Source organism: Mugil cephalus, chromosome 1 (genome assembly GCF_022458985.1).
Source record: "Mugil cephalus isolate CIBA_MC_2020 chromosome 1, CIBA_Mcephalus_1.1, whole genome shotgun sequence".
In the NCBI taxonomy this organism is placed as follows: Eukaryota; Metazoa; Chordata; class Actinopteri; order Mugiliformes; family Mugilidae; genus Mugil; species Mugil cephalus.
Window position 1 is genome coordinate 29,163,700 of NC_061770.1, and position 23,236 is coordinate 29,186,935.

Genomic DNA, 23,236 nt, shown 5'->3' on the forward strand with positions numbered 1-23,236 from the left:
AAAACCACAACACAAAGACGCACAACACAATCATAGAGACGCCAAACACTACCACAAAGAGACACAAAACCATAAAAGAGATGCAACACCATCACAAAGAGATGGAGAACTATCACAAAAAGACACAAAACCACAACAAAGACACACACTCTTGACACAACCACAAATCTGTGTCAGCTTCCCCTTCAGCCTCCGTCCTGTTGCTCAGAGCTTTGTGGTGTTGGGACATTAAATCTGTGTCAGAGTGAGACCTCCGTCCTGACGCTCAGAGCTCTGTGGTGGTTTCCTGCCGACAGGTGGAGCACACGGTCTCTCAGGACTCGTCCTCGGATGGACGGCCAATCACAGCTGTTATCCAAGAAACAAACTCCGCCCCTCAGCTCCTCGGCCAGAGCTCTCAGCCAATCAGGGGCCTGACTGAGGTAGATGGGCGGGCTAAGCCCCGCCTCTTCCAGCTGGTCGGCGTGCGTGAGGACAAGTAAGGAATGATGGCGCCACTCAGGCCCGAGGACACTCTGGGGCAACACAAACGCACAAATTCAAACAATCTGAGTATGTACAGAAGGCAGAACGACAACAACACAACCAGAAAGAGACGCAAAACCATCACAAAGATCCAAAACACCACAAAGACACAAAACCACTGCAAAATAAGGTTGAGGAGACACAAAACCACAACAATGACACGCAAAACCACCATAAAGAGACACGAAACCATCACAAAGATACAAAGCACCACAAAGACACACAAAATAAGGTTAAAGAGGCACAACACAACTATAAAAAGACAAAATGCAGAATAATAGAAAACATCCATAAATGTTTGTGTGTCTCTGTGGGTTCACCTGTGCGTGATGCTGCAGGTGTGTGTTGTCATGGGGGAGGTCGGCCCTGACGACGAAGACGAGGACGTGAACGCCCTCTGGGTGGAGCTTCACCTTCTGGAGCATTTGTGGGAGGGGCATCCCTGGGGGCGTGTCAACGACTCTCAGCAGCAGGTCTGACTCCGCCCCCTGACGTCTGAAGTATCTGGGGAAAGTTCGGCTGAGGATGCGACACTCAGTCGTCACGGAGACGCCGGAGAAGCTCGGACCTGTGTGGAACTCATGTCCTCCTTCAGACACAAGTAATGAATGAATTATCCGATGGAAAAAGTGGTGGTAACATGGTTACTATAGCAACTGAGCAACTGCAGCTAAAATGCCTGCTGTAACACAACCACAAAGAGACACAACATCTTCACAAAATGATGCAAAACCACCACAAAGAGCCTCAACACAATCACAAAACTACACAACGCCATCACAAGGAGACACGGAAACCACAGGCAGACATGCAACACAGTCACACAATGACGTTAAACGACCATAAACTGATCGCAAAGAGACACAAAACTGTCACAAAGAGTCTCAACCCAATCACAAAACAACTTAACACAACCACAGAGTTGCTATATATTATATTGTTACATTATATTATATTTTATTATATTGTTACACCCAAAAAAATGACCAGTTAGCCAGTTATGCTAATAGGCTAACATCATGTAGCTGGAATATTTGGTGGTAACCACACTCTGTATCTGTCATTCAATAAAAACACTCCTTTAACAGTCTCTTCTTCGTCTTTTACTTATTTAATAAGTTAATTACTGAGGATCTTACGATGTGTGGAGCAGCGCCCCCCTCCACAGCGTGGCGAACTATGGAATTACACACTGTAGCACAAGAAGAATGATGAGCCAATCAAAACGTAGTATCATCAACATCAAACTGTTACTTCAGGGGCCACACGCGGCATTTTTTCCATTTTTAGTGTAGTCTGAGTTCATGTCCGCCTGCTCTCCTGGTCTATTTAGTCCTGGTCTATTTAGTCCTGGATCTGTCTAGTCCTGGTCTCAGTGTTGTGTTGTGTTCACTTCTCTGAACACTGGATAAATTAGAGGTTAACAGAAGTTATTTTCATTGATAAATTACCGTCTTCTATGTAATTTTCGCACATTACAAATTAATTCCAGGGTCCAGATTAGACCCTCTGTTGGACCATATGTTTGACACCCGTTGTCCACAGCAACAGTTCAATATAAAATGCGACTTCAGGCAAAGTCCAGTTTTATTTTGTGAATCCCACCAGACCAGCTCAGAAGACAATACGTTGACAGACTGGACTGTAAAGACTTAAGTGGGTCTGAGGGTCTACCAGCTGTCCACTAGTTTATACTGAGCCAATAAAACAGGATGTTGAGCAACATGTTAGCTTGTTCCAAATCAAACTACAACAAAGAGCAAAATGAGAGTGGTACTGACCAATCAGAGCGTTCCCTACAGAGCTCCTCCCACTCTGTCTGTCGCCTAGCAACAGCACATTCAAAGCCAGCCTGTGTTCATTGATACCGGGATCCATCTAAAAACAAGACGAAGAATAAAAAAGACTTAATAAAATTTATAAAATTATGTTTTAATGTTTAACAGCATATCTGGCACAAATCACCTAGAATTATTTTAATTATATTTGTGAAAAATATTATTTTAATTTTATTTATGAATATTATTATTTTACCTGGGAAAAATGTTGATTAGAAAATGAAATAAAACAAAGATTTCTTCAAAATAAGAAAAATTATAATAACAAAAAAATCTAGATACAATCTCAATAATTTACAGTAATGCTAAAGATAGTACAGTAAAATTTATAATTATAAATTATGATTTTTTTGATATTCTATTCCATGTAAAAGAAATGGAAAATACAGATAGAAACACTAAAATATCAGAAAATAAAATGGTTGCAGGTTCATCTAGAGAATCACAAACACAACTCGACATAAAATAACTTTCCTATCTTTACGATTGAATCGTATTTTATAGGGATGTATAAAGAATTATATGAGGCTGCTAAAAACGATGAATGAGAGTGGGTGAGTGAGTCTTACCTTCAGCTGACGAGGACTGACAGACTGACTGATCTGTGTGTGTGCTGTGTGTTTTGCTTATAGGAGTGGTTACTGGTTAAATTATAACCCAACCATCTGTCACTCTACAGGTTTATGAGGCCATAAAACATTTCTGGACTTCTTTGTTACTCACCTGTAAATGTTTCATGTTTCATGAGTTTCCTCTGGGCCCAAACCAGGATCAGGAACATGTGTGGGTTTAAATATGTGAAGCTGGTGTCTGTGTAGATGAAGTCAAACCTGTCTCCAGGCCGTAGGACGGAGAGCCGTCGTCATCTGCTCCCAGTTTGTCCTGATAACATCTTTTATTACAGCCTGAACACTCTGCATGTTGTTCCATCGCTGTGAGGACTCCGGCCCTCAGACTCCAAACAGACCTTTAACCCTTTAACCCTCACGTACATCAGCTCTTTGTTCTGTTATCTGCACACATCTTTCCCTATGGTCCGTGGTCCAGAGACGACGGACACGAGACCAAAAGGACTCAAAGGACTAAAAGGACTTTTAGAGCCTCCATCAGCTCCTTGACGTCATGGCTCCTCATTGTGATTCTCAAACTAAATGAGATTCATCATCAATAAAAACACCTGGTGGATGGAGGGATGGATGGATGGATGGATGGATGGATGGATGGATGGATGGATGGATGCATGGATGGATGGATGGATGGATGGATGGATGGATGGCACAGAAACTAGTTCCTCAAGGAAGGAAGGAAGGAGCGTGGTACTGTGATAGATGATGTGATAGATGATGTGATAAATGATGTGATAGATGATGTGACAGATGTGATAGATTATGTGATTAATGATGTGATAGATGATTTGATAGATGTGATGTCATCAATACAACTAGTCCAGTCTCTGCTAAATATTCCTCAGTCGACTGTCAGTGCTTATAGAACAAAGGTTGAAGTGTGAGGCCACGTACAGTGACTCCTTGTGTTCATCTTCTGAACATCACCTTGATTCACTACAGCTTTAATGAATGAACAATTACACAACATTTAATGAACAACTGGACTTTTCTAATGAGGACAAATTCCTGTTTAGTTCTAGGACTGAGAACTCAGGGAATGTCTTAACTCATTTCAGGCTGTCGTCATCAACGCTGGTCTTCACAGAGATAGGAACAGGTGGAACAACGAGGAAACACAACGAGGAAACACAGCGAGGAAACACAGCGAGGAAACACAGCGAGCTACACTGAACACACGTGGAACAGACCTGGTGTTTTATCATCACAACCTCCTTAACCAAAGTAGGGACAGTTGTGCCCAACAGCTACACAACCACAGAGAGTAGAACGCACAGTCATTTTCTGCCTGTGGGTCGTCAGAGGAACTCCAAAAGATCCAAATCTATTCTAGGAAAAGAAAGAAAACAAATCAAACACACCAGGGCATGTTTATACATATCTATGTCTAAATATATCTCTCTCTATATAGACACATAGATATGTATCTGTGAGTGTGTGAGCTGATTTCACGAGGAATAAAAAGGTTAAATTCTTTCTTAAATTGTTTTCTCTAAAATGAAGAAAGAAAGAAAGAAAGAAAGAAAGAAAGAAAGAAAGAAAGAAAGAAAGAAAGAAAGAAAGAATGAATGAATGAATGAATGAATGAACTACATGTGCATTTGGCCCAGGACCGACAACCATAGAAGAAGAGTGTTGTATTATTTCTACATCAGGAAGGAAGGAGCCTAAACGTTTTTCCACAGGTTGTTGAAGAAATGAGAAACTCCTCATTGCATCAGTTGGTTTTAAACGAATTTTTGAAAATAATCACTAACTACCTAATTATCCACCAGGAGGCGCTGGACTAATGGCTCAGTCACAGCCAGGTGGACCCTTGTTGATTTTTTTGTTTGTTTGTTTGTTTGTTTTTTGGCTAAGTTGTGTCATTTTTATTCACCACTGGTCACAACAAAACTATATTAGTGACAATGTTACATTTAAAAGAGATTTTTCAACATCTTTTCAAGTTTATTAGAACGTGTAAAACCGTTCAAAACTTTATTGGTAACATTGTTTCAGTTAAAACTTTATTGATAAGATTGTTTCAGTTAAAACTGACATTTCAAACTGTTATAATATTTGAAAACCTTATTGTTAAGAGCGATGCGATGCTTTTCACGCTTTCATAACTTTATTCGTAAAATAGTTTCAAACACTTCAAACTGGTGATGTTGTAACATTTCAAAACGTTATCTGTAATGAGTTCAGAAGATTTAAAACCATTAAATAACTATTAATACAATATTTCAAGCTGTTAGCGCGTCTCATAAATGTATCAATAAGATTGTCACGACATTTCAAAAACTTCATCAGTCAGAAGTTTAGAATATTTTAACTATTATGTCAATGCTATAGTGATGGTCCAAAACTTTATTGACAAGATAAAGTTGGGGTTAAGGCCAGGCAGTGTCCAATATAGTATAGCATCATTGTTTGACTTATTGTTAAAAATAGCATAAAAACGCATGTTTATGACTTAGACAATTATGCTATTAGGCTAATGATATAAATGTACATATACATATAGTGTTTTGTTCTAATAAATTCATAGAAACAGTGCTCTGAACCCCTCAGATTGCTCCTCTGTTCGTCTCTCTGAGGTCTGCTTTTCATTACCAGACGATGATGATGAGAGGAATCACGAGCTTTAATCTGAAGATCAGGAATGGTTTCCCCGTGGGGACGTTTCTTCCCTCGTCTTCATCAAGTTATCAGCAGCTAACAGAAAAAAACATAAAAACATCGAAGACACATGTGGTCGGAGCCCATCCAGAACTTTGAGATCTGGGGAAATGAGAAGTCTTCATTTAAAGATGCTAGCTGTTGTGCTAGCTAACAACGGTAGCAGCCAACCAGTTGTTTATGAGAAATAAAACCCAGACAAAGGAGGAGTGAAGAATAAAATCATTTTAATGACAAACTGCTCGGTGGCTGTTCTACATCAGCGACTCCTTCTGAACACAGCGAACAGACACACAATAATTACACCAACATTTATCTGAAATATACAGAAATATACAGCGAAAGCAAGCGACAGTCTGAATTTAGTCATTTGAATAAATTGCACCAGTATTTTTCATCTTGAAGTTGTAGTGTTTCTTTGTGTGTGTGTGGTTTCAGTGGAACACTGTATCCACGACGCCCTTTATTTCCATGTAAATTAGTCTCTGTCTTAAGCTAACAGGTATTCAGCAGCTATGCTAACCTATGCTAAATGTTTATTACTGTGAAACTCAAACTTTAACACATGATCAGAAGGTGTTAAAGATTTTACCTCCTAACAATGTTCCAGATAAAGCTGAAATGTTCTTACATTAGCTAACACATGCCAAACTTCATGTTTTTATTCGTTACAGATTTTCCTGTCAAAACGGAGTCAAACTGGATTTCAAAGCAGTTTCTGCTCGTCTAGATGCTCCGGGAGGAAACCAGAGCTGAGCCACAAAGACTTTCAGCTGTTGTGTGAATGCAGCCTGACAGGAAGCTCATTAGCATCGAGACAAACGGGTTCACCCTCTCCTTCCTCCTCCTTCCTCCTCCTCCTCCTCCTCCTCGGCCTCTCTCGGCCTTCCCTCCAGGGCAGGTCATTGGTGAAGAGAAGGAGCTCTTCCTCTCGGCCCCAGTCTTTTCTTTCCATGTTCAATTAGTTTCTCTGGCAGATGTGGAGTCTCGTTTTTGACGACTTTGATGATGAGGATGAGGAAGGCAGCGGTGGTAAAGAAGAAGCAGAAGAAGAAGAAGCAGCAAACTTGGACTTTGCAGCCACAGCCAGTAAAGATGATGATGATGATGATGAAGATGATGGTGATGAAGGCGCCTCCAGCACCGTCCTACAGGTGAGCTTGTCTCCACAGGGGCAGCGCTGGAACAGCTCCAGGCCATGGTTTCCTTTGCGCCGGTGTCGCGTGCAAACCTGTCCCTCCCGCAACACCGGCTTACAGATTCGAGTCCAGAAGTGGCGAGCGCAGCACAAACCGTCGGAGCAGTCGGCCGACCGCAGGCAGGGGTCTCCCACCTGACCTGGAGACACTGGAGAGGAGAAGTCGTCTTTAGTCAAGTCAAAGTTCATTTCTAAAGCACAGAAACAAACAAAGGAAAATGATGTTCTGCTCTAAAATGACCCCCAGGTTCTTCATTTTAGTCCCGGGGGCCACATTCAGCGGAACTTCAGCACAATGTTACAACAGAACCAGTAAAGTGTTTGAAAAATATTAGTTGGAAATGTTTACAAATAAAGTTTTGAGTTTTTAAAAATAATGATCTTGTTTTTACCAATAAAGTTTTAAAAAGTCATGACAAAGTTGTGATCTTAAAATTTTTGAAAATGTGGTAACAATTTTTACAAATAAAGTTTTGAAAGCATGAAAAGATGATACTGCAAGTTTTAAAATGTTGTCACAATCTTACCATCAGTTTTAAAATGTAACAATAGCACCAACATGATAGTTTGTAATCGTTGGAAATTCTCATCGATAAAGTTTTTGAAAATGTGTGTTCATTTTTATGAATAAAGTTTTTAAACCATGAAAAAAATATTTTGTTCTTTCCTATAAAAACTTTTCACCTTTTCAAAAAGTTGTGAAAATCTTACCAATAATGTTGTATTAATGTTATCAATTAAAAAAAAAGTCAAACAGTACAAAATGTTCTGATATTCTTCTTTATCTCCAATAAAGTGTTTGAAAATGTGGTAACAATTTTTACGAATAAAGTTTTGAAACCTTGTATTAATGTTATCAATTATTCTAACAGTATAAAATGTTCTGACAATTTTACCAACAAAGTTTTTGAAAATGTTGTGACATTTCTACCAATAAAGTTTTAAAATGTCATGACAATCTTACCAATAAAGTTTTAAAATGTTGTATTGATGATACCGACAGTATAAAATGTTCTGACAATTTTTATGAATAAAAGCTTTGAAAGCATGAAAAGACGACATTGTTCTCACCAATGAAGTTTTAAAATGTCGTATTAATAAGTCTTTAAAAACTGTTTAAAACGTTCCAAACCTCTTAATAACTGGAAATGTTCTAACAATATATAAATAAAGTTTCAGTCCAGTCCAAAATGTTTGTGGTTTTCTAACGTGTTCCTACTGGGATCTGATGGTTTTAGTCTGGTTTAGGTCCAATATGTTCACACAGTTTGTTAGAATGAAAAAAACATCTATAAAGTCACATGTGAGGTTGAGCTGAAAAGAACGAAACCAAACAAGGAACCAGGTTTTTATCAGGAAGTAGAAGGACTCAGATTATAGTCGGGCTCCAGGGGCTAAAAGAGGAGCTGCTGCTTCTTTACCTGGGGACGGTTTCACCTCCACTCTCCCCCTCTTCCTCCATCCCTTCTTCTTTGGGAGCAGACTCGCTCCTCCGTCGGTGTCGGGGATCCTCTGGGACACGAAGACGTCCATGATGGGGACGCAAACGTCTGAAGGAGACAGGAGGAGGTGTCACAACCATGAGAGAAAAACAACAAACCCTCGCACATCAACCACAAAGAGTCATCTGTCTCTTACTGCTGCTGCAGCGGTTGCCGGGGCAACACATCCCATCCCTATGGCAACGCCTCTTCCTCCTGCGGCAGGTCTGGCATCGAGAGTGGGCGGGGCCTTTGGAGGGGGCGTGGCAGTAGCTGCCCTCACTGCACTCCAGGTCACTCATGCACTGGTAGAGCTGCAGGGACACACAACGTTACACAAACGTTACACAGACGTTACACATGTTGACATAAGACTTTGAAATGTTGTCACTATTTTACTTTCAAATAATGTCTCAAAAAATTTCATTACAATCTTGCCAATCAAGTTTTGAAACGATTTTATGTATAAAGTTTTGAAAGTTCCAAAACCTTCATTGCTTTAACCAATAACGTTTTTGAAACGTTGTATTAATCTTATTATTCTTTGGTAACAACATGTAACAACAGCAGCGACATAATGTTCACAGTTTAAATAAAGTTAAAACTTTTGAAACTTTTTAACAGCTTGAAATATTGTAGTAATCTTATTTAAAATATTCTCTTTGAATGTAACGTTGTTACCAATAAAGTTTTGAGTTAGTTAATAAAGTTAATAAAGCATGAAAAGATACTGAAAACTGATTTAAATGTAACTATATTATCAATAAAGTTTTGTTGTGACCTGTGGTGAATAAATAATACACTACTGTGTGTGTTTGTGTGTGCGCGCGCGCATTTATTGATTTTATTTACCTTATTTTTTAATCTTACTTATTTTCCAGTGTGTTTTTAAAGTTGTACTAAATTTCTACATTTATTCGTAAACGTGGATGAACTCACCGTGAGGTCCACGCTCGGTTCCCACGCGCTCTTGTTCACCGGTAGCGCGTGACCCTCCCTGAGAATCACGGTGCGGATGGAGTTGAGCCGGACACGCGCCTCCACGCCGCGTGAACACGCCATGAGCGCGAGCCCGAGAGTCACCATCATCAGCACCACGAGAGGAGTCATGACTGAAAAAGAAAAAGGTCAAAAACGTTTTATTACTCGAGAGAAAACGCGTCGTCCTCATCGTTACCATCAAAGACGGAGGAATTAAACCCCGAAGAAGATTTAAAACTCACCTGTTGTTGTTGTTGATGTTTAAATGAAGCGTCTTTAAATCTCAGGTGAGCACGTGAACGCATCCGTCCGTCGCCTCGAGGACAGGTGAGAGCAGCACGCGCCCTCATCCTTTTTAAAAGGCTGATCCAAAGTGACGCGTGAGACGATCCGGTCCGCCCACCTGGCCACGCGCCCCATCCCTCCGTACCGATACCCGCGCGCCCCCCTCTCACCTGCAGCCATCGATACAGAGAAGAAGGGAGGGGGCGGGGCCTGGCTTAGAAGGTCGTCATTCAGAAGTCCCTTTAGAAAACTTCAGTTTTAGAGGAAAACTTGTATTTTAAAATGCACAAATAACATTTAGACGCAAACTTTAACATTTATTTTAAAGTTTTGTTTGATGTTAAACATTCGGGCACAAAGCCGCGTTAAACCGTGACACTAAAAGTACATGAACAACATCAACACAAACAGCAGTGGGTGAATAAAACTTTCCTTTTTTGGTTTGAGGACTTTTCTTATTATTGTTATTGTTTCCACTGAAACTTGAATTTAAAGTAAAGACTGAAAATGAACACAACTCATGTCTGTTTCAAAAAAAGTTTCAAAACTATAAAGTTCTGCAAATGTTTTGTAGAAGTGATGACACTTCCCTAAAAACTAATATGATTTAAAATAAACTGAAGACGTTTTAAGCTACGTTAACCTCACCGCTGCTCTTCCTCTGTCCTCAGCCTCCTGGTTGGAAAATTCACATTCAAATGTCCATGTAAGTTTCACCATTTAGATGAAAACTTTATTTTAAAATGATGTTTAAGTTAAAACATTCAGCCTCAAGTTGTTAAACCGTGACACTTTTTATTTTTATTTTTTTTATTTTTTGGTATTAAACCATTAACAGAAATGAACAAGTCTCAAGTGGCTTTTGATTATTGCTTTTGAAACTCTGCAGGTAAAAAGCAGCAGAAACTAAATGTTTTGTAGATGTGTTGATGCTTCAGTAAAAACTCGTAGGACTTAAAAGATTTGAAGTGACATGAGGTCATTTCATGTTCTTCCTCCACAGAACCTCTTTCTGAGTCCAGATGTTAAATTGAAAAGTGCAGAATAATAAAAATATCTTTCACTAATGATCATGTGAAATGAATGTGTTTAAAGTGAACAGTTAAATGTTTTATTAGCTGATTTTAGTCCGGACAGGTTCAAGTTTCTTCAGCTGGAGCCTAAAAACAAGTGAATTAGCATCTCAATGTCCTCCAGTCAGGAGATAAAAGCTTTCAGCTGGATTTACATCAACGGTTGTTTTGTTTGGAATCCAACGTGAGGGTCGGGGCCTTCAGAGGGTCACCAGAAAAAACTGAGAGGTCACAAAACACAAGGAAGAACAACAGAGGAGGAACCTTCATTCTGAAACTGCACTTTTAACATGATCTGTTTTGATAAAAAAAGAGAAAAATCTCATGTGAACTTGATGCAGTTTCTATTTCCTGTTACATGCAAACACAATTTTGCTAAAAACATTAAAAGTAATAAAGTTTAGACAGAGTAGCACTAAATGACACTAAATGAAATGAGCTGTTGAATCCTAAAAAAAATATTATAAAATAAATAAATAGATAAAAAACAAATGTGATCAAATATAATGAATAAAACATACTACAAATGAAACATAAAAAAGAACCCACCATGTGTTGTTTTTATTTATAAAGTCACAGTTAAAACGAAATAAAGTGAGTGGAGAAAAAATGTCTTTGTTTTCTTTACGTCTCAAACATCTTCTGATTCCACAGCTGATATTTATTGTTTCTCTGTGAATATATTGATTTAATGAGGACATGATGTAATAATAATAATAATAATAATAATAATAATAATAATAATAATAATAATATAAGTTGTTTATAGTGTTTCATACTAAATCTTGTAGAGACCTACAATATGAACTCAGTAATGACACAAAAACACTTGAACACAACGTGTCGCAGGTGTTCTGGGTGGATATGTGGGGGCGGGGCTTATTTCTTTTAATTCTAATCATGGTGATAACATGAGTCTGTAGATGTGAAGCTAACGGGGGCTGGTGTGATCTTCACCTGGTCCACGGTGTCGTGTCGTCGTGTCTGATTCCATCTCGATGACCTTTGTCAGAAACCTTCAACCTTTCAACCACAGATAAGAAATAAAAACACGCGTTAAATGTCACCTTTAATAAATAAACAGAGACGGCGGCGCCCTGCGTTATGTCACGTCACGTCACGTCAGCCTGAGGACAAGACAACATCTCACGTTCACATTTAAATAAAGTTTATGGGACTAAACTGTGTCTGACTTTGATTTAAATAAAACTTTACCGTTAATATAAATGCTTTTATCAGTTTTTGATTAAAATGAGGAGGATTCAAAGGGCAGCAGCGGCCCTCTGCGGTCAACAGCTGTAACTGCAGCTTTCAGGACAAATTCAAACTTTTATTCATTTAAAAAGTCATTTTGATGAAACTCTGATTTCCATCCGTTATAAACATGTTTTTTGTCTTTTTGTTTCAACTCATTTTCTGCTCATTTTGTTTCTTTTGTGTGTTTTTTTATTACTTAGTGTCTGTTTTCATGTCTTTTGGTCATTTACTGATGTTTTTCCTTGTTGTTGGTTTTAATTCTCATCCTGGCCCATTTGCATCTTTTTGTTGATGAAGTTTCTGGTTTTCATCTGGTTTTGGTCTCATTTACGTCTATTTTTCTCGTTTCTCATCTTGTTTTGCTCTTTCTTTGTCTTTAAAGTCTACGTGCTCGTATTTCACACTTATCTAAACCTTCTCGTCTATATTTGGTTGTTTTCCATCTCGTTTTGTTTGTTTTATTTCGTTTTGTGACCATTTTGTTTATTCTGCTAAATTTAGTTTCAGGTTTTCCTCTTTTTAGTCACTTTCTGATCTTTCTCAATTATATCTGATGCTTTTCCGTCTCGTTCTGGTCACATGTGGATGATTCAACTCACTTTCTTTAATTTTTTTGTCTCTTTTATGTATTTTTTTAAATCCTTTCATTATTTAGATGATGGTGTTTGCTGTTTCTTACATCTTTGTGTTTGTTTTACGTGTCATTTTGTGTCTTTTTGTTCATCAAGTTTCTGGTTTTCATCTAGTTTTGGTCTCGTTTGTGTCTGTCAATCTTATTTCTGTCATTTCTCATCTCGTCGTGGTTTTTGTAAATGTTTTTGTCCCTTTTCTGTATTATTTAATCTTTTGATGACTTATTGTCTGTCTCATCTCTTTGGTCTCTTTTTGTGTGTTTTTTTCTTTCTCACCTCTTTGTGGTTGTTTTGTGTCTCTTCTTTTTGTGGTTTTCATCTGGTTTTGGTCTCATTTTTGTGTTTCAGCTTAATTTCTGTAATTTCTCATCTCATTGTGGTTTTTCTTTGTCTTGTTTCCCCGTATTTAAAGTCTACCTGCTAGTTTTTCATATTTGTCTAAACCTTCATGTCTATATCTGGGCTCATTTTGGACATTTGTGGAGGTGTCAACTCGTTTTTTTGGCATTTTCATCTCTTTTATGTATTTGTTAAATCTTTTCCTTATTGAATGTCAGGTTTTCATCTATTTTCATTGTTGACTGATGCTTTGTTTTGTTTCTTCACCTCCTTGTGGTTGGTTTTACATCTTGTTTTTTATGTAAGTCTTTCATGAATGGTTTTGATCTTTTGGTGGATCTCTTAATGCTGCCTTGTGTTTTGTAAAGAGGAAGTTGTTAGATCATCTTCACTTCCCGTTGCCATTTTGCTGTTTTTTGTGTCGTCTGCTAATTTCGACCATTTTGTGTCTCCTGTTCATCTGCTTGATGATGATTCTTCTTCTTCTTCTTGTTGACGAATGGAAACCAGACGAATGAACTGAATTCCCGCGTCTGGCAGGAAACTGGGCCGAGGGGGTTTTACAGTAAAGAGGAAGCCACAAAACCGTCTTCACTTCCTGTTTGCAGCAGAAACCAGTTTCCTGTTGAAGCTGCGTGGAGGTTTGTCAGAGAACGAGATCAGTCGAGGCAGAAGCTTCAGGAAACCGTCCCTTCAGGCCTGGTGTCTGCTCACGATGATGGCGACGAGTCGAAGATTTAAACCCACGACTGAAGGAAAGAGTGTGATGAGTTCAGTGTCTGTGGTGAGACACGTGGTCTGTGTGTGTCTGTGTGTGAAAAGAAGTGCGACTAATCAACATCTACGGTGAGTTTAAGATTCTCTAAAAAAACACACACACACACACACACACACACAGGAATTATGGTGTTTGTAGGTAAGTTCATGGTTTGTACTAAACGTGGGACCCTTAACCATCCACGGTGAATTAAATGTTCTTAAAACAGTGGGACAATGAAGCGTTGGTGGTTAGTTCACACTCTGTAATGAAAGTGTGAAGCTTTAGTGTCTGTGGTGAGTTCATTGTTTGTCGTAAAACTGTTTAACTCCTGTCGTAAGTTTAATGTCTGTGATGAAAGTGGGAAATTTCAGTGTCTGTGGTGAGTTCACTGTGTGATTAAAGTAGGAAATTCTCAAGCGTCCTGTCTGTTACTTGATTTATTTCCTCTGAAAACGTTTCTAGAATCTTTCTCTTCTGGTTGAGACAAGTTCATACTTCACTTAAAGAACTTGATGACATCAAACCTGCAGAGTGTCTAAAATTAGATAAAATACACTAAAATACAGACCAAACATAGATTAAAAAACAAAACAAAAAAACCCTAAAATAGACAAAATATGGCCAAAAATTTGGTTGAAAAACAACAGAAAAAAAATGAAAACCTCCAAACATATTCAAAACGAGATTAAAAACAACCAAATATAGATGGGAAGGTTTAAATAAAAATGGAAAACAATGAGGTAGACTTTAAATATGGGGAAAAAAGACAAAGAAAGACCAAAACAAGACGAGGAATGACAGAAATAAGACTGAGAGACATAAATGAGACCAAAACCAGATGAAAACTGGAAACTTGATCAACAAAAAAGAGACGTAAAACAACCACAAAGAGGTGAGAAACAAAAAGAATTACCATAAACAGTAGTGACCACATGTGACCAGACACTCAATAATCAAATAATTCAGAAAAGACACAAAATAATTGACCAAAAAGTGAGTTCAGTTTTCCATAAAAACCCAAAACGAGATGGAAAAACGTCCAAATATAGATGTGAAATATTTAAAAATGAGCCTATGAGATGGAAAGTTGACACCAAATTAAACCTCCTCTTGGTTCCTCATTTTATTTCCTGTTTCTAGACGTCTCTAGAATCCTTCCTTTCTGGCCGAGGCGAGCTCATGTTTTTGCTCTGAAGAACTTTTACGACATGAAAAGTCTGGAGGGTTTCAGGCGGAAGTGGACTCGTTGCAGGGTGGAGGTATGAAGCTGCTGTCTGCTGGGCTGCAGGTTCTAACCCCTCAGTCTGGACCGCTTCGGGTCGCACTCGCATCCAGCCAAAAATAACCAGCGTCTCGTCTTTGCAGCCCGGACGCCGTTTCCACATTTTTGCCATTGTTGACTCATGAAGTGTTTTTTTTTTGTGTGTGAGACCCCGGTGAACTGGTTTGAAGCCAGGCCAGGAGCCTCAGGGCGTGGCCCTTGTTTGACTTCTCCTCCCAAACATGACGTCTACTTGTGTCAGTGTTTCTTATATTTATCTGAAGCTTAAAATCTGTATGTGATTGTTTTCCATCTCAGTCTGGACATTCTTGAGGTTTTCACTTCTCTTCTCTCTTCTTTCAACTCACTTTTTGGTAATATTTTCTCTATTTTCAGTATTTTTTTCCTTTTTTGATTTAGTGTCAGGTTTCCATGTCTTTGGCCATTTTCCTCCTGTCTCGTTTTTGTCACCTTGTTATTTTTTTCCCCATATTTAAAATAACTTTTTGGTTATTTTAAGTCTACTCGGTCATTTTCCGAATTTATCTCCACCTTCCAGTCTATATTTGGTCCCATTTCCCTTTTGGTCCATAGTGGAAGTTTTAACTCACTTTTCGGTAAATTTTTGTCTATTTTATGTGTATTTTTTGATATATAGCATCAAGTCTTCATCTCTTTTGATCATTTGCTGGTGCTTTTGGTTTGGTTTGGCTCTTTGTGGTCATTTTTTGCATCTCATTCTGGTTGTTTTGTAATTTTTTTGAAGTGGAAGTTTCAGCTCACTTTTTAGTCATTTTCTGTCTTTTTTTAATCTAGTGTCAAGTGTCAATTTAACTGTTTCGGTCATTTACTGATGTTTTTTGTTGCTCACGTCTTTGTGGTGGTTTTGTATCTCATTCTAGTCATATTTTGTCTTTTTGTTCTTTAAGTTTCTGGTTTTCGCCAAGTTTTAGTCTTTGTTTATCTTCATCTCTCACATTTAGAGTCTGCTCTACCATTTTTTGTGATTCATCTAAACCTTCCGGTCTATATTTGGTTGTTTTCCATCTCATTTGAAGGTTTTCATTTCTTTTCTGTTGTCTTTTGACTCACTTGTTGGTTACTTTTCTTTTTTTCTTCACACCTCCTCCCTGCAGGAGGTGTGAAGAAAAGCTGCTGTCTGCTGGGTTGGAAACATCTCCAGACCCCCAGACCTCCACGCCTCCAGCCTGGGATCAGACTGGCTCTGTCCAGAGTAGAGCTGAAAAATACGATCAACATCTTGACTTTAGATCGGTCAACACGTACTTTTTACTAGGTGTTTTCTTTATAATTATTCTTTCTGTGTGAGGCAGGTGTGAACTTGTCCAGTAGAGGAGGTTTTGCCGTGGAGCTGCTGTCTGCTGGGGAGTCCGAGCTTCACACTGACTCTATTCTCCTGTTTTCAATCACAGTTCATCTCTTTGTGGTTTTATTCATCTTTGTTTCTCTTTTTAGAATTTTTCTTTTTTTTTATGTTTTCACCTCAGTTTTGTAACGTTTCACCTGTGTGGAGGTTTTCATTTCTCTTCTGTTGCTGTTTTTTATTTAATTAAGGTTCAGGTTTCCATCTCTTTTGGTCATTTTCTTAACTTTTTCATCTACATTAGGTTGTTTTTTGCCTCATTTTGGCTGATGTGCCAAGGTTTCAACTGACTTTTTGGTCATTTTTTGTTTCTTATGTTTTTTTATTGAGAGTTTTTTTTATTATTTAGTGTCTGGTTTTCATCCCTTTTTGGTTGTTTCCTGGTATTTTTCATCTATGTCTCATTCTCCTCGTTTTGAGTCTTTCTGCTTTCACTTCTTTTATAAATAATAGTTTTGGTCATTGTGTGTCTGTGTCCCATTTCTTTGAGCCTGTTCTGTCGTTTTCTGGTTCCACCTCTTCTCCTTTTTCCTTCTGGCTAAAGCTGAACAAACAAGTTTTGACTCATCTTGTGCAGCAGTAGATGAATCACAACCAGACGCCTATTCCCACACATTCACTGTCGTCTTTTATTCATGGACTCACCTCCATCTGCCATGTGCCTTAGTTTATATATTCCAGATGTTTACATTTATAGTGCTTAACTAGTTTTAATCCAGTGTATGTGGATCATCATCCACATACACGTCCACGTGTTTGACTGCCTCATCATCAATCGGTTTCCCTTGTTTTTGGAAGCTCGTCTTTAGTTTGACAATGAATAAAATTTCGTTTAGATCTCTGGTGTTTTGGTATATTTTTGTTTGAGTTGATTTTGCTCGTTACTTCCCTCACTCCTAGACACAATCGGGGTCATAACAGTTTTGGGGGCTCATCCGTGATGGTGGTCCGGTGTCTCTCACGGTGAGTAGTGGTGTCTGAGTGCCATCGCGTGGTGTGTGGCTTCCCCAGTTAAGTCAGGTGAGTGTCCAGCTGGGCTGAGTAATCAGCCTTTCCAACAGGCACTCTTTTGTTGTTTTGCCTTTTTTATTTTCGGGGTTAACTCCAGGCGGGGATTTTGTTCTCCAGAGGGGGCTGGCTTGTCAGGGTTTCCGCCGCTAATGTTTATGCCTGTAAGACGCCTCGAGCCCGACACGCCTCAGAAGATGGATAGGTAAGTTTGTGTTAGGCAGGTTCTGGGGAGGTTTGTTTATTAATTAGCACCGTTGCTGTTTGGTCTCCGACGTCATATTTGCCGCGTTTGTCTCCGGTGGTGTTGCAGCCGCGTTGCTGTTTGGTTACTGTGTGTGTGTGTCTTCCTTTTCCCAAGGTGTGTGGGAAGCATGGCAGCTTTTGATATTGATGTGTTTGCCTCCAACCCATCTCTGACTGTGTTGGATAGGTGCAAAAAGAGTGAATTACATGTGATTGCGGATTACTATGTGATCGCTGTGTTATGGTCTGTGTTATTTTTTCCTGTTATGTGTCTGCCACAGGAAAGCCAGAGGACCAGCGTCTGGTGAGAGTCTTGTGTGACACTGCTTGTTCTCAGTGGCTTATTCTTGACAGTGTCCTACCTGCAGCTGTCACGTCTGATGTGAGTGCTGTGGTCGTAAGAGGGATTGAAATGGGTTTTGTTCCTGCACCCCTACATCATGCACATGTAAAATCTGACTCTAAAGTCTATGCTGAGTAAGTACTGCCATGATAGTGGTCAGGATTGGGTTGAGGGTGTACCATTTGTGGTGTTTGGTATTTGGGATGCTAAACAGGAGTCTCTTGGTTTCAGCCCAGCAGAACTCTTCACCTAGACAGAACATGTTGGATTTTGTTTTCCCAGTGTAGAGAGTGTCTGCACCATGCCTCTCTGCTGGCGAAGGAGGCCCTCCTCAATTCACAGGAGACCATGAAAGTGAGATTTGACAGGAAGGCAGTTGAGCAGCAGTTTCAGCCAGGCAATCAAGTGTTGGTTTTATTACCTGCGCCTGGTTCTGCTCTCACTGCCCGTTTCTCAAGTCCCTACTCAGTGTTAAGTAAGATCTCAAGTACAGATTATGTCATCCGTACCCCTGAGCGCAGGAGAAAGACACATTTGTGCCATATAAACATGCTTAAGGCATACCATACTCGTGAGGCCAAGCAGGAATCAGTTGAGAGACCTGCAGAGGAGAAAATCACCATTGCCCCTTCGCTTGTGTGTGTGAAATCTGAGGAAGATGATGTGATGTTGCCCTCTGATGGACAGCAGTGTGGCAGGCTGTTTAATTCAGTATTTTTGTCTAGCGCTGAGCACCATCTGTCTTACTTATGTCCAGCTCATAGACAAGATGTGCTTAATCTGCTTGAGGGTTTTGCCACCTTGTTTGGTGATGTGTCATCCCGCACCAATGTGGTAGAGCATGATATTGATGTAGACGTTGCTACTCCCATCAAACAGCATGCTGTCCTTTGGAAAAGAGGGTGGCGATGAAAAGGGAGGTTGCCTATCTGGTGGAACATGGTCTTGCCCAGCCTAGCTGTAGTCCGTGGAGTTCTCCATGTTTGTTAGCGTCCAAATCTGATGGAACTCCTCTGTTCTGTACAGATTTTCGGAAGGTGAACGTTGTCACGGTACCTGACTCATTCCGTTTGCCCCGCATGGATGATTGCATTGACAGTATTGGCCCAGCTGCCTGTATCACCAAACTAGATCTGCTGAAGGGATACTGGCAGGTTCCCTTAACCCCATGAGCGTCTAATATCTCTTTGTTTGTCACTCCCGACCCTTTCATGCAGTATGCGGTTATTGCTTTTGGCATGAGGAATGCCCCCGCCACGTTCCAGCGCCTAGTGCAGCATGTGCTAGGTGATGTGGAAAACTGTAGTGTGTACTTGGATGATGTTGTCATCTATTCCGATGAGTGGGAGAATCATATGTCCAGCCTGAGGAATGTGTTTCAGCAGCTTGCTGATGCGCGACTGACGTTAAATCTGGCTAAATGTGAGTTTGGCAAGGCTACTGTCACATACCTGGGGAAACAGGTTGGCCTTGGGCAGGTCCGCCCTGTAACTGCTAAGGTGGAGGCAGTGTTGACTCTCCCCACTCCCACCACTAGACGTGAGCTCAGGCGTTTCTTGGGAATGGCAGGCTACTATCGGTGTTTCTGTAGGAACTTCTCTGTGGTGGTGGCACCCATGACTAAGCTGTGTAATACTGCTGTTCCTTTTGCTTGGAATGAGGATTGTGAAGATGCCTTTGCTGCTGCCAAGTCTCTTCTCTGCAGCGCTCCAGTTCTGGCTGCACCCAACTTCTCTAAACTTCTTTAACTGGAGGTGGATGCTAATGCCTGTGGAGCTGGAGCAGTGCTGCTTCAGGAATGGTGCTGATACGGTGTGCCACCCAGTGTGCTACTTCTCTGTGAAGTTTAAAAAACATCAGTTAAACTACTCCAAACTAAATAATTTTTTTTATGTTTTAAATAATCAGTTTAGATGTGTATTGTTGTTGTTGTTTTCGCAAGGTAAATGACCACATATAACGTCTGTACTTTATTTGATCCACGATGATTCCACAAAGACTTAACATCTAAGGTGTTCAGTAATTATAGGCTGCTTCAGTAAAGTAAATATTCATGTTGAAATGTCATTTACAACATAAAAAATATTCTTAATGTAGTAATTTCAACCTTAGCAAAGATTTCTTTGGGGGGAAAAAAGTGTCCACCAGGGGGCAGATGACAAGAATGAAATTGTTTAAACTAGTGATGGGTGTCGAACGCTAGGACCGGCCCACCCCCAAACAGTTGTCATGAATAGTGAAATAAACCATTGAGACCAAAACCATTTTTTGTACCAGGCTGTTCTTTCAGAACAGTCTTTAATAATGCTGTAAGCTGGTCTTTTTAACATGGGGGTCTATAGGGATTTGCTCCCTTTTGGAGCCTCTAGTGGTCACTGGAGGAGGTGCAGTTTTTTGCACTTCCACATGGGCTTCATCGCTCAGACCCGGAGGTTGACGCTGTATTAGTCCACGTGTCGCTTTAAGAAAAAGTCACGTGAATGATACAGCTGCTGTTTCCCCTGTCACTCAGTTCGTTTACATGTAGAGTTTAATCGAGCTATGCAAAAATTTCGACTTTCTGTCTACAGTCCTTGTCCCACTTTACATGCAGTGCAAGAAAATCTAATAACTATTCACCTCCTCCACACTAGGTGGCGATACGTGTCTTTTCAGCGGGATAATACCACATTAATACGTCCCGATTTCCCGTTGACCTATTACGTGATATAATAAACAAGAGTCGTTCATGCAGCAGACCGTGGTTTCAAACAACAGCCAGACGGATAATAGTCAGAGTCATACAGTCTATACAGTCATGTATGCAGTCAGGCACTGTGTAGAGTCAGTGCCTGACTGTATACATGCCGGAGAAAACCGAATTCCAATCGCATAATCTGGGTGTCTCAATTGGATAATGAGAACTTAAGTTCTCCTGTTCTAGTCCGATTAAGGCAATAATTGTGTTTTTATCACGTGCATGTAAAAGCACTAACTGTGATCTAGACTGGAGATGACTCTCACTCAGTCCAAAGGTCCAGTAGTCAGGCGGAGCCCCCACGGTTAGAACAGGGAGAAAGTGGAATCCGAGACGCAGTTCAGGAGCCACAGGCTGCCCTCAGGCTCAGGGACATCATGGGGCATGTGCAGCAAAGGCGTGGAGGCCTGGGATTGTGTGCAGGGAAACCTCTGTGGAGCAAGGCGTCAGTAGCAGGAAAAGGGAAGATGGTAGTGGAGGAAATTCATAGGGAAGAGGAAGAAGTAAGATGTGCTAAGGCAGTATCGCAGGCTAAGCAAGGACAGTGGGTGAACTGGGAGAGTGTAGAGAAAAGGAAGTTGAAGTGGAGAGAGCTGTGGAACATGGAGGCTAGCAGGGTTAGATTTGTGATAGGGGCAGTTTATGATGTGCTGCCATCTCCCCAGAACCTAAACCAGTGGTCAGAGGATAATGCTGCCTGCCCACTTTGTTCTTGTTTATGTATGCTCAGCCACATTTTGACAAGTTGCAGGGTTAGTCTCTCCCAAGGGAGATATACCTGGCGTCACAACCAGGTGCCGAAATATTTAGCAGCTGCAATTCAATAAATCAATCAATCAATCAACTTTTTTTATATAGCACATTTAAAAACCACAGGGGAAGCCAAAGTGCTTTACATTGGGACATAAAATAGGTTTAAGATTCAGATAAAAGGCATAAAAAACACAAACACAAAATCACTTCAAAAATAGACAAGCAAAGAAAACAGAATAAAAGAACAAACAAGCTCACTGCAAGTGCTTTTTAGCCAATGACAGACAAACATTAAGGTAAGTTAAAGGCGAGGGAGTAAAAGTGCGTTTTTAGAAGAGATTTAAAAACAGGAAGCGAGGAGGCCTGTCTGACATTTAAAGGGAGGTCATTCCAAAGCTTGGGTGCAGCAACGGCAAATGCTCTGTCACCTCTGAGCTTCAGCCTTGTTTTAGGGACTGTCAGCAACAGCTGGTCGGCTGATCTTAGGGATCGGGATGGGCAGTAAGGCTGAAGCAGATCAGATAAATATGGTGGAGCAAGGTTGTTCAAGCATTTAAAAACAAATAACAAAAGTTTAAAATTGTTTCTGTTGTACACAGGGAGCCAGTGTAGGAATGCCAGGATAGGAGTGATGTGCTCACGTCTGCGGGTCTGGGTTGGCAGGCGTGCAGCAGAGTTCTGCACAAGCTGCAGACGGGCAAGGGAAGCCTGGCTGATCCCTATGTACACGGAATTGCAGTAATCAAGACAAGTCGTAATAAAAGCATGGATTAATTTATCCAAGTCAGGTCTTGATAAAATGGGTTTCACCTTTTCTATTTGACGCAGTTGATAAAAGCTTTTTTGTACTACACCGCTGATCTGTTTCTCAAATTTAAAATCAGAATCAAACTTGACCCCCAGATTAGTGACACAGTCCTTGAGATACAATGACAGAGAGCCAAGGTCAACATTGGGGAGAGAATAACAACTTGGTCCGAACATCATTACTTCAGTTTTGTTCTCATTAAGAATAAGAAAATTTAATGAGAGCCCAGCTTTAATGTCGTTAAGACAGTCTATGACTGGTTGGACTGAGTGGGCATTGTTTTGTGCCAATGGAAGATAAATCTGGCAGTCATCGGCATAAAAATGAAATGAAATACTTTGTTTCCTAAAAACAGAGCCGACTCCCCAGTAAGTAAAGAGCAAATAAAAGAGGGCAGAGGATTGAGCCCTGAGAGACCCCATGTGGAAGAGGGGCTGTTGAAGACACAAAGTTGTCAAGTTTTACATAGAAGCTTCTGTCAGTTAAGTATGACCGAAACCAGTCAAGGGCAACACCCTTGATGCCCACACAGTGCTGGAGACAAGAGATCTAAATGCTGTGATCAACAGTGTCAAATGCAGCAGACAAATCTAAAAGCACTAGGACAACAAATTTTCCAGAGTCTGTTGACAGAAGTGTATCATTTGAAACTTTCAAAAGTGCTGACTCTGTGCTATGGAGGGCTTTGAACCCTGACTGGAAAAGCTCAGTGCTGCCATTATCTTCTAAGAATGCTAACAGCTGATTGTAGACAACCTTCTCTAAAAGTTTGGAAATGTATGAAAGATTAGAGATTGGCCTGAAGTTGGAACAGAAGGAGGGGTCAAGGCCTGTCTTGTAGACACAATCTTATCAGTGAAGAAGTTGAGAATCTTTCACAGATTTCAGTAGAGGTATCAAAACCAATAAAGTTGGGAGCATCGAGGATAATAATTATGGTTTTGAACAGAGCACTGGGGTTGTTACTATTAGAAGCAATTTTTTCTGAAAGATATTTATTTTTCTCAGCCAGGGTTCGTCGTTTTGGTGCGTCAGCT

At 40.2% G+C, this 23,236-nt stretch overlaps 2 protein-coding genes and 1 long non-coding RNA gene across 3 annotated transcripts; 1 reads left to right on the plus strand and 2 right to left on the minus strand.

The window, feature by feature from the left end:
• Positions 1-232: 232 nt before the first annotated feature.
• Positions 233-2,947, minus strand: LOC125009985 (GTPase IMAP family member GIMD1-like). The gene is made up of 4 exons (XM_047588319.1): positions 2,933-2,947; positions 2,307-2,403; positions 846-1,114; positions 233-515 (listed from the first exon to the last, which is right to left on the minus strand). The coding sequence occupies exons 2-4, from the start codon at positions 2,401-2,403 to the stop codon at positions 240-242; spliced, it is 642 nt and encodes a 213-aa protein (XP_047444275.1). The 5' UTR covers positions 2,933-2,947; the 3' UTR covers positions 233-239.
• Positions 2,948-5,863: 2,916 nt separating this feature from the next.
• On the minus strand, positions 5,864-9,430 carry LOC125009820 (dickkopf-related protein 2-like). Its single transcript, XM_047588040.1, has 4 exons — positions 9,272-9,430; positions 8,490-8,646; positions 8,273-8,401; positions 5,864-7,000 (listed from the first exon to the last, which is right to left on the minus strand). The coding sequence occupies exons 1-4, from the start codon at positions 9,419-9,421 to the stop codon at positions 6,615-6,617; spliced, it is 822 nt and encodes a 273-aa protein (XP_047443996.1). The 5' UTR covers positions 9,422-9,430; the 3' UTR covers positions 5,864-6,614.
• Positions 9,431-13,284: 3,854 nt separating this feature from the next.
• Positions 13,285-16,767, plus strand: LOC125010425. The gene is made up of 2 exons (XR_007113069.1): positions 13,285-13,745; positions 14,800-16,767. It is a non-coding gene; the product is annotated as an uncharacterized LOC125010425 (long non-coding RNA).
• Positions 16,768-23,236: the final 6,469 nt, after the last annotated feature.